Source organism: Mastomys coucha, unplaced genomic scaffold (genome assembly GCF_008632895.1).
Source record: "Mastomys coucha isolate ucsf_1 unplaced genomic scaffold, UCSF_Mcou_1 pScaffold23, whole genome shotgun sequence".
NCBI lineage: Eukaryota > Metazoa > Chordata > Mammalia > Rodentia > Muridae > Mastomys > Mastomys coucha.
Genome location: NW_022196906.1, coordinates 95,635,054 through 95,646,971, shown reverse-complemented (window position 1 = coordinate 95,646,971; position 11,918 = coordinate 95,635,054). Strand labels below are relative to the sequence as shown.

At 44.3% G+C, this 11,918-nt stretch overlaps 1 protein-coding gene across 2 annotated transcripts in view; it reads left to right on the top strand.

Annotated features, from left to right (window-relative positions):
* The window catches only part of Ephb1 (EPH receptor B1), a 429,402-nt gene that overhangs the window by 333,839 nt on the left and 83,645 nt on the right, over positions 1 to 11,918 (top strand). For both annotated transcript variants that reach the window (XM_031343409.1, XM_031343410.1), the window contains one exon: positions 4,176 to 4,300. In XM_031343409.1, coding sequence (XP_031199269.1) covers positions 4,176 to 4,300 — 125 coding nt within the window. The remainder of the gene's footprint in view (positions 1 to 4,175; positions 4,301 to 11,918) is intronic.

Sequence of the window (11,918 nt, the reverse complement as noted above, 5' to 3'; positions counted from 1 at the left end):
CCACGCCTTTCTGATTCATTGAATTGCTAATAGCTCCAACTTTACACATGTGTCTCCCTGTCTGCATGGGACATTGTAGACACCTGAAGAGTAGCCTGCAAAGTGGAACGCCTGGTTTCCCTTCCCAGGTAGCTACTGTTGATGTTGTCTCTCATCTCATTCAATGGCAGCCTTGACCTTTGGATGTCCCTTGCAGTCATTTCTAATTCTTTTTCTTCTATATCCCACATCTATGGAGACATTCCCAATGTCAACATTCCTTGATTTCTGAAGGGCGACATCCCCTGGATACTGTCATGGAGTTGGAAAGACAGTAAATCAAAATTACATTGTGCATGATTTTTCCAGGAGATACAATTCTATAATCACCCTAGATTGGCTACCCACAACAGACCAGAGGAGTAATCATGCTCAAGTCTAGTTTACTGCAGCAATGACTTCACTGGGGTTGATCCAAAGCCCAACTGCATCACTGAAAAGCCTTCCAAAACATCCGTGATAATTACTGATGCAAGCAAGCTACCTGTACAATCCATAGGCAGCTCCACCAGACAGTCTCATCTCTCCAGAAATTGTTACTGCTTGCATAAACTTTGGAAGGGGCCTTGTGAATCTTGTCATTTTCTGAGCATCCTGGGCTTCTAAGTTTTATGAGATTTCAGAGTCTTATGAGTCTCCCTCTTCTCTCCAGGAGGGAATGATCTTATTGAGAGGAAATAGCTATACCACAGCAGTCAGTGCACCTAACACCAAGTTTAGGCCAATCTACCTTCAATGTGCACAAAATAGTAGTCTACAGTTGGGAAGAATTATCTAATGTAGAACCTAGTTTATAACAATGTATCAAACATCTCATATATTGTAATAAAAACAGCTATGTTCCAAACCAAACATAGTACACACACACACAGTGGTGATATAGTAACTGTGGGTGATAGGTGATAGGCTGGGGTCTCTGTATGTTTATAATGTGGCTCACTGTTGCTGCCCAGCACTGAGAGAGTATTGTAGCTGATATTACTAGGTTGGTAAAGGATCAAAATCAGAAATATTTTCTGCTGAATACGAATCACTTTAAAAAAAAAACGCTGTAGAGTTGAAGAAGCAAGGTCAGAGTATCACTACGTTGAAGACTTTCTATATAGGCTCTGACAGAGTCGTTGGAGCCTGACCTCGCAAGAGTGGCTTTAGGATAAGTCCTTCTGCTTTTGCTGGTCCACCATACCTTCCGTTTGCAGCACAGAAGACGATGACACTATCAGCACGCAAGTCAGATTGTCAATGTTTGGTTGTCATCTGCCCTTTCCTTTGCCATTCTCCTGTAGTAGAAGCCCAAGGCCCTCCCCCTTGATGATGATTCTTCCAAGGCAGTTCCTTTGCTCGAGCTGTTTCTTCTCAAATGCTGCCCCTGCTATTCTCTATTGCTTATACTCCTGTTCCTGCAACTCAGGAAAGCCTTTGCTTACCACAGCCATGTCCCTTCTACACCGGTGTCTACTTTCGCTTTCCCCCATTGGGCTTACTATCTTTTATATATCCTGTCATCTCTTTATCCTGTCTAGACTCTGGATCCCCCCCCCCCCCCAGTAGAGAGTAGGTTCCGTGGGGGCAAGAAACTTTACTTTGCTCATGAGAACCTAGAAGAGCAACTCCATGCCACATGTGCAGCACCTGTTAAATTAATTAACAAAGCTGGGCTATAATCCCAAGGTAAGAGAGCAAAAAATGCATTAGACAGTTGAGTGAAGATAAAATGTCCTTTCAACTTATTAGTTTAGTAGATCAAAATTGACATCATAAAAGCAAAGAGAGATTATGAATCTCCACAGCAGACATCCAACTCCACAGACATGGTGAGAAAGAATGTTCCTCAGGAAATCTAGATGTTATATGTGACTCTAACTTCAGGATTGAACAAAAAAGGCATGCTTTTGATTGAAAGACTAGTAGTCTCTTTAATAGAATACATAAAACATGGGAGATACTAGGTTCAAACTTAACTTGTATACAAACAGTGGAGGAGAATTGGACTGGTACCTTTAGCTCATGCCCACAGAGATTGGGACAACATGGCCCCATTGCTAAGGGCACTAGCAATGCTACTAGGTAGCAGCGGGTCCTGCTATGGCAGAAATAGGTAGCAGCTAGCCATTCTTTATAGCAAGGAAAAATCAAACATAATCTGACTTACTTCTTTAGATCTTTATTCTGTGCAGCAAGAAATGTTCTAGATTACTATAGTTGGGAGAGGTAAAACCAAAGGGAAGAAGACAATTTTGAGATATGGATAGAGAAAATTCATAAGAAGTGGGAGTTACAGAAGCACAGAGCAGGATGTCCCACACGAAACAGGAACTTGGCTGTATTTGGTAGGAACATTGCAGCAGGAGTCAGATCATAGTGGTCATCCCATCCCAGGGAAAGTGAGAAGAAAGGGAGGAAGGAAGAAAGGAAGGAAGGAAGGAAAGAAAGAAGGAAGGAAGGAAGGAAGGAAGGAAGGAAAAAAAGTGGGTTAGAAGAATTTTACATAGTTGTATTATTATCATGAAACTTTGGAAAGATCATTGTTGAATCTTTGATCTGAAGTTCCTATTGGAGGAACCCTTGTTTTGCAGGGAGGGGCTGTTTATTCAGTGATCAGCTGGAGTCCAGAAGGAGGCAAGCCTCTGTGTGAATACAGCAGTATAGCATCTGAAGACCTTAGTCAGTTACACCCCTAGGAGTAGAGCTCCGAGAGATGCACCGTCATGGTCTCTAGAAGGCTTTGTGCATACTGACCTCCAAAGTCCAGGATTACACTGATGCTAAGGTGTTATGGTAGCATTTCCCACCCTTCTCACTCTTGTGAGAAAACTGGGAGCATCTGTAGAGTGCATACTCTGCTTCCCTTCCCCGGCAGAGGCTGATGCTAGTAGGTGCTACATTCCAACGAACCATGGGCAAATCCATGCCTTCCCCCTTGCATAACCTGCTAGCTGTGATTCTGTAAGTTTGGGTCTTGGGGGGGTGGAATCTATTAACTTAAACTGAGGATAGTAAATGTCACTCAGCCGTGTTCCCCAGAGTATAGTGGAAACCCTTGTAAAGTGGAGTTCTAGTGAAGAAACGACCTTCATCAGTACACAAGCCCCAGGACTAAAGAAAGCAACCCTTGGGCTGAGCACAGACTGAGCCTCATCCATTACCCGTCTCTTCCCTCTGGAAGACAGCCCTCATTTATTCTTTCCAGACTGTTTTCATTTTACTTACATGGTGTGAAAAAAAATGTTGAATTGGGAAATAAATATTATTTCCAAACAGAAATTTCATAATCATCTTTACTGATCTTGGAGTTATTATCCTGTTTCCAAACGTTTGCTTTGTGTACCATTTCTTCGTTTGTGCTTATGAGTTCCTCATTGCGAATGTTCTCATTTGGAGGTTTCTGATGGGGCCTCTGCTATGGCTCTGTGTTCTTGTCTTCATGAGGGATGCTACCTCCTTGCTTTTTGAAGTACATTAAGACTGTACACGCAGTACCAGAAAGAAATATTTGCTGAAATATGTTCCTCTCTGTTGCATGGTTGCTTTGCACTGATCAGTTCTACTCTCAATATTCTTACCCCAGGTTCTTGGCTCTGCTGTAGCTCAACCCATCAACCCATTACTGCAGCATCTGTCTCTTCCTCCTGTTCTTCCAGTTCTCTCTGATTTTGGACTGATTTTTTTAAAAGTGTGTGTGTGTGTGTGTGTGTGTGTGTGTGTGTGTGTGTTGTGTATGCTACAGTACACATGTGAAGGTCAAAGTGCAAGTCCATGGGGTCAGTTTCCTTATTCCTCCTTTATGCCAGTTTCAGGGATTGAACTCAGGTTGCCAGGTTTTTATAGCAAGCACCTTTACCTGCTGAACCATCTCATCAGCCCTTCTGTAAGTTTTTTTTTTTCTTTTGTACCATGAATATACCACATCTATCCCAGCCCTGCCCACAGGTGCTTTCCCCTGCTAAATGATCACCCTCTGTCTCCTCTGACATTTCAACTCCATTCAGCCTACAAAACCTACAGGGAGTTAGCGATGCAGATCCAGTCCAGCTAATGAAAAAGCACAGAAGTCTCTCCTTACTTCTCTCTGACAGATCGCACTTCTCCTATATCGAATGTCTCTTCATCTAGCCTGTCTCTTCCTCTCTCCACAGCCCCCTCCACTGTTCCTATCATGCACCAGGTCAGTGCCACCATGAGGAGCATCACCTTGTCATGGCCTCAGCCGGAGCAGCCCAATGGCATCATCCTGGACTATGAGATCCGGTACTATGAGAAGGTGAGCCAGCTTTGACCTCATCTAAGGCTAGGCTTAGTGAGTGTGGCCAGTGGAGGGCACAAGGAGATGGGCCGGAGGAAGCCAACAGGGAGAAATAATTGGATGCTGGAGGCCAGGGTCCAGGGTCTAGTCTGCCCTTCCAGGGTTCTCTCTGCATTGACTTGGGATAGAACCTTCAGATTCATCAGCTGACAGTCTGGGCAGTTCACTGGACTGAACTGTTTAAATCCTTCCCCTTCCTATAGCCATGCAAGTGGTGTCTCAGGGAAGATGCAGTAAAACCTCCTGGTGCCCCTGAGCCTCCGGAGGATTTCAAAGTCTTAGTGGTGAGTGGTTCTCAAAGTTGTTGATCCCAGGCCTCCAACTCAAGCTTATTTATTTATAAATATATGCACATGTCATGACACTATCATGGAGGTTAAGGAACATGTCATTGGGTGTTTCTAAGGGTGAGATTTTAAAAAATGAATTGAAGTAGAAACCCGTGTATCGCATTCCCTGAGGAGTCCACTGCTGCTGAGGGCTACACAGGGCATGTGTGGCTGAGAAAAGAGAAGCGGTACCCTGTGGGGTTTGGTCCCAGACCAGTTGATCATCCAGGGAAACAGAACATCTTCCACAGTGGTGAACTGTAGCATTCGCAAAATTCTTTAAGGAGCAGTGTGCTCCCAACGCACTGTTTGGAGAAGCACCGGATGCATTTGTTTATTTGTTGACGAGCTTGATCGCTCTACTGTTTGGTAGGTTCTATTCTAGGATGCATTAGTGAACAAAAGAGTTCTGCCATCGGGAGTCTTGCTTTCCCAAAGAGAGAGACATACTGAACAATGAACATACAGATTATGGACATGATTAGACTGTTTAAAATAGTAGCATAAAAAAAAATAGAGGAGCCAGCAGCGTCCTCGGAGGGCAAAGGTGTTTTGTGAGCAAACCTGATGACCTTTGATATCTCAAAACCAATAAAGGTCAGAAAAAAGAACCAACTGCCACGAGTTTGTTCTCTGGTCTCCACACATGTGTAGTGGCATGCAAACACCTCCCCCTGTCATATATACACACAGAGAGGCACAAAAATAATATAAACTTTTAAAAATTGAAAAAAAACAAAAACGGGACAGGTAAGTGGATTCATAAAAGCCAGGCAGGGCTGAGTTACAGACTTACAGAACATGGTCATGGCCAGCATCTTTGAGAAGATGAGATCTCCTTCAGTATCTGAACAAAGAAAGGTTATGAAGCAGCTATCTCAGCAAGGAGAGAATGGTAGATCCTGCAAAGCCATTGCAGCTGCAGTCATTCCTGCACAGGAGCAGGAAGCAGATGAGAACACCTGGATTGAGGCGGGCAGCAGGGGAATCGTACCCGCGTGAGGGAGCTCATAACCAGGAGAAGTCCCCAGGTTGAGCTGTAATGAATCAAGCTTTACTACTGAGTGAGGCATGAAGCCACCGCAGGTCTAAGAGCAGAAGAGAGACAGGATGTGACTTATATTCCGAACATCATTCAGGCTGTAAATAGTCCTGCTAGATCCATAATCATCTGTCAGGAAGATAGATATTTGAATTGGAGTATCAACTATGAGCTGTTGAAACTAGCTGCCACCTGTATCTACTGTGCACATTGCAGGTAGAGCTAACAGGATGTCTAAGCTGGATGGGTTGTGGATGAGTTCTAGAGAGATGCCCTAGAGCGAAGTGGGCATCATCAACCGAGGTGAATGAATATTGGGGTGGAAGAAGAGAGGAGCTCTGTGGAAGAAAGCCAAGTCTCTATGTGTAATAAAAATCTCATGACCTCAGCCAGAAGATAATTCCTAATTTGGAATTAGGAGAGGGGATAGGTTAAAGATGCCTATGTGGGTTGTTGGGATGGACACAGTGTAAAATCCTTTACCTAGGCAAAGGTCCATCTATCTGCCGGGTGTATGGACTGAAGAGAATAGGGGATAAAGATCACATCCCTGCAGAGAGGCCAGATAAATGGCCAAGCAGCAGTGCATTAGAAACGAAGCCCCGGTTTCCAACACCCTGACAAGCTGCTGTGGTCCTGTGACTTAGCCATGGTAGTGCACAGCTTGCACATTGGCGAAAGGGTAGCAGTTTTACATTCCTGAAAGAAGAGGTGCAGGCAGGTCATCAGTCTTGCCCATACAGAGGTGTGGCCCTCAGCGGTTGCCAGTGAGGAGAATAAGCTAACATTCTAGTCTGTCTAGAGGATGCTGGCCTCTGTAGACAGTTGATGAAGAAAACTCAGCAGATTAGGGGTAATTTTAACCTGTTTGTCTTAGTTAGGGTTATCACTGCTGAAACATGAAACACCATGATCAAAGCAAGTTGGGGAGGAAAGGGTTTATTTGGCTTACATTTCCACATCATAGTCTACCACTGGAGGAAGTCAGGACAGAAAATCAAGCAGGGTTGGAACCTGGAAGCAGAAGCTGATGCAGAGGTCATGGAGGAGTGCTGCTTACTGGCTTGCTCATCATGGTCTGCTTAGCGTGCTTTCTTATAGAACACAGGACCACCAGCCCAGGGAAGATTCCATGCCCAGTAATCTGGGCCCTTTTTCATCAATCACTAATTTAAAAATGCTCTACAGCTGGGTCTTATGGAGGCGTTTTCTCAGTTGAGGTCCCCTCCTTTCAGATGACTCCTTTCAGATGGCTTGTGTCAAGTTGACATAAAATTCACCAGCACACCATTATGCCCACTTCACACCTAAAAGTTAGGGGATCTATTTGTATTTAAAAAAATCATTTGGGAAGTTAATAAGGTTACAGGTCGATCCGCCAAGCTGTTTGGAGCCATGGATCTCACTTTGTACCAAAGTTGACATACATGTCCCATCAAGTTACAGTTATCAGTGCACTGTGCAACGTACTGAGTCATTCACTAGGGTCTACTCAATCCTTTTACCACACTCGTGATTTTTGCAGAGCTGTTGAAATTATATTTCATCTGAGAAGAACAATTTTCATAAGGTGTGCCAATTTGGTGTCTGCACTTACTTAATAAGATTCCCTCCTTACCCCAGTATCAATAGAATTGCTTCGGATAAAGAAGCATCATAAAAAAAAAAAAAAAAAAGTAAACAGGAATACTTGCGTAGGTCATTCATGTGAGAACAGCACCTCTTTTACCCTGCAGCAGGTGGCAGTGTTGGCAAGGGGCTGAGTGTCTTGGTGCCATCTGCTCTGCCTCTGCCTCAACCTGTGGTGGCCAAGGCAGTCACTTCCCTGGGCAGCTGTGATGAGGTCATATGTTTGATGTAACCTGGCACCACAGCTATGTGGCTCATGCCTGCGTGCCTTGGCTTCCTGCTCCTCAGCTCAGCTCAGCTCAACCTCTGCCACTGTCTTTGCATTGCCATTCAAGCCGCCTGACTTGCAGCATGGTCATTAACCTTAGCTTCTTGGGCTATGAAGGACATCAGTCTCCCCTCTTAGGCCACCCCCTTGCTTCTCATTAATTCATACTAATTATGAACACACTCGTACACATAGCACTCAATGCCCAAGGCAGCTCGCACACCTCAGTGGAGCATATTATTGTCCTTCCTGGAGAGGATGGGGTGCTTTTCTCGGGAAGACAGAGGATCCTTTGCCTAGTCACTGGCCACTCTTGAGCCTAGGAGAGTAGACCTCTCCGTTGCTTACAGAGGGCTCCCCTGTGAAATCCATTATATTGCCTTGGCCATTTCCAATCTGACTAAAGAAAAAGACATTCACTACGAGAGCATTTTGAAATAATAACCAAAATGGTAATTCATCATATATTGAGTGCCTATTCTGTTCCAAATACACACAGATATATTAGTTCTGATTCTTGAAAGAAATACACTCATAAGCCACTTATAATCAGTTATAGATGATGGAACTAAATCACATAAAGGCTAAAAAAGGACAGCCCTGGCCACACAGGTCACATATAGGGAGTCACAGAACCAAATTACAGACATTTTTTTATTATGTTTCAATGCTGGGAATTTCTGGGATTGTATGAAATTATCATCTTTGCTCAGGGTCTCTGCATCAGCATGGCTCCTGAAATAAGATCCCAGGCTTTAATATTAAAACCCAAAGACACATACGCAAAATGAATGATCTTCATGTCTGCCTTACCAACATAAGTGGAATCCAGCCCAGTAGATGTCTTGGATTCAGTCCAAAGAAACACAATTCCCCATTCCCCCATCCAGTAACACATCCTCCCCCCATTGGAAGTCCCAATTCCCTTCATCAGAACCAACAGTCATTAGAGCTACAGGCAGTATATCAGGAGATGGGCGTGGCCATGTGTAACAGCACTTTATTTATAAGGCAAGTGACTGGCCCATTAGTGGTAGTCTTGCAACCTTTGACAACTCCCCTGAGGGTCTCCTGCCCAACAAGGCTCTGGGTCTGTGCTGGGGACACTTTTCAGTGTTAGTTGTGTGGATAGAATCAGTGAGGTTCTGCCTTCCCCCAACAGCTCATTAATAGAGAGCTCAGACCAGAGAACTAAGGACGCTCCCAGAGCCTTTGCCACGTTCATCTCCCTCCCCATCTCAATATATTCCCATTCATCATCCTCTCTTGTTTACTGTCTTGTAGCACGTCTCACTCCTGGTGTCCGCACATGTAGGCAAGCCATGGGAGGAGCGGTCACATGTGCCCTCAGCTGTCTCAGTGATGAAATGTTTACATCTCTTCAGCACTTCATAATAACTGTCTAAGCTAGGGTCAGTTGGTTTAGGTTGGTGGGGGAGAGATTTCTACGCTTCAGATTTCAAGATCTCAGAGAAACACTTCCAGATCTTAGTGATATCATGTGCTCAGCTGATGGTAAGTGGGTGGCTTGCTCAGCCCCTTAGCACTCAGTTGTGGTGAACCCAGGTAGTGATGGGGTTTGGGATGCTGTGGGTGGAGAGATAATGGAGATACAACCACCGGCCTCTGTAGCCGTGTCCTCCATCTTCACATACTTATAATCAAAACAGTCATAAGCAGCCTTGCTCATCGCTCCTGCTCATTTGTCTGGAGTTGATTAATGACTTGGCAAAGAACAAGAACTGATGCCCATTTTAATCACTGAACCGCTTCAAGAGTGCGTGGACTGCAAAGTGATTATGGGCTAACATTTGGTCTTCACCATCCAAATGCCAATATATCAAAACACTTTTTTTTTTTTACCCCAGTAAGAGCTGCCCAATAGGGTTTCACCTTCCTCAAACAGTGCGTGATTCCATCTGATTCCAGACAACCTGGGGAGGTCGGGCAGCTGTCTGCATTTTGTTCTCTTCTTATTTGCAACACATTAAGGCAGTGTGCATAGTTTCCGATTCCATGTCTTCAGTGTGTCAAAATAGTCATTAGCGAGTTTCAGAAGGCGTCCTTTCTACAGGGAATGGCCTTCCATCTGCTCAATCTCTCACTGGGGTGGAGAGGACTTCAGGGAAACCCTCTCTACTGCTGTCCAAGTAGATGCAGTGGACAGTAAGAAGTCTCTTTCCACACAACTTCCCCAGGGCTCAATGGATAACCCTTCCATTGGGGCCTTTTTGTAACTTGTCAGTTGGAGCTAGCCTTGAACCCATGACTTCTTAAGATAAATCTTTTCATTACTACCCAAGGGCCACCGACACTCCACTATGCTCCTCGTCTCCTTATTAGGGTTTCTATTGCTGCAATGATGTACTAAGACCAAAAAGCAAGCTGTGAATGAGAGGGTTATACTTCCATATCACTGGTCATCATCAAAGGAAGTTGGGGCAGGATTTCAAACAAGGCAGGAACCTGGAGGCAGGAGCTCATGCAGAAGCCATGGAAGGATCCTGCTTACTGATTTGCTCCCCACAGCTTGATCAGTCTGCTTTCTTTTAGAACCCAGGACCACCAGCTGAGGGATGGCACCACCCATCAGTCACTAATTAAGAAAATGTCCTACAGGCCTGCCTACAGCCCCCAGTTATGGAGGCATTTTCTTAGTTGAGGCTGCCTCCTCTCAGATGACTCTAGCTTATGTCAAGTGGATGCCAAACTATCCAGCAGACTTTGTATGCTCCTCGTCCTCTCTGGGCCTTCTTTGGAACAGTTTTCTTCTGTTCTTGGTTTCTGGTTATCAGTGCAGTGTGGTTAATTTCTTACATCTTTATGACTGAACTTAGGTTGCTCTTCCTGATTCCCTCTGAATGGATCTCTCCACAAATATGGGCTTGTTTCCCTGGGATACATCCCCATGAGTATCACACCACACAAGCAACTCCTCTGTCATCTATGTACTTTCCAATTCATTCCACAAGGTGTTATCTTTCCAGAAAAAAAGAGACCAGCCATACTTTGGACCTACAACCCATGTTACACACCCATATATAAATAATCACATATATGGCACACACACACACACACACACAAATATTTTATATACACATATATACATACACACACACACACACACACACACACACACATATATATATATATATATATATATATATATATATATATATATATATATATACACACACACATACTGGTTGACTAACTAGATGAGAGAACCCAGCAGAGTTTTACATATTTTAGGAAAGCTGAAATTTTGTGTTTCAACTTGCTTTTTCATGTTTTCCCTCTGGGATGTGGCAGAGCGTGTGGGTTGTAGAATCTCCTTATGCACCTTTTCTCATTTGTTTCCTTGCTCTTTGAACCATTGTTCCTAGAACTCAACAGTTTTCCAGATCCGTACGGGAGGTTGGGGATTAATCTCTTTCTAGTGACCCAGCCTCTTTGTTTTCAATAAAGTCATCTTGCTTCAGGATTCACTCTGCATAGAGGGGAAGGCCCAGACTCTAAGCTTTTGTTCCAGTAAGCGTGGAGGTAGCTCAGAATCTTTGCAGAGAAAAGATACCTTCACATGAAAACAGAGACCAGGCTGATGTATAGGGTACTAGGAGTGAGCCATAAACATCAAGGACAGCAATAAAGAGCCTATGTGCTGGGGAAGTGAAATAGGACTCCCTAGGGAAGAGGCTCTGGGGGTTGTGAGCTTAAATAACCTGGAGGAAGTAGGATCCCTTTAGACTATGGGAATAGCCTCAAACAAAAGCAGATGGCTTGGATGTGGTTCACAGAGGAACAGAGAGACTACCAAGGGAATAAGAGAGATTAGGACTGATTTTGTTCTGAAGGACGTGGGTGGTCTAACTTAAGAAGTTTGGTGTCCATCTGATGACAGTTAAAGCAGGGACCATTTAAGACAAGAGCGCTGACAGTGGACAAACATCAGATAGATGGGAAGCATCATGAAGGGATGAGAGATTATAAAAGTCCAGCCCCTAATCTGATGATAATAAGATCAGCAGCAAGAAGATGAAGTGGTGTTTTAAAAAGTAGTCATGGCGAGAAGAGCCATGGTGGTTAAAAACATTAATGCAAGCAAGTCTGTGCACATCAGAGATGGGGGCAGACAGATGAGACTGTAGATGACAGGGTGGTAGGTATCAGAGAGAGAAAAACACAGAAAGGTGGGTTGATTTCTGGAGTTGGTAAAAGGGGTAAAGACCCGGGGGCGGGGGAGACATGCTGCCTTAGGAGTTGATGGTGGGGAGTTGGAACATGGATATCCAGATCGGACCAAGAGAA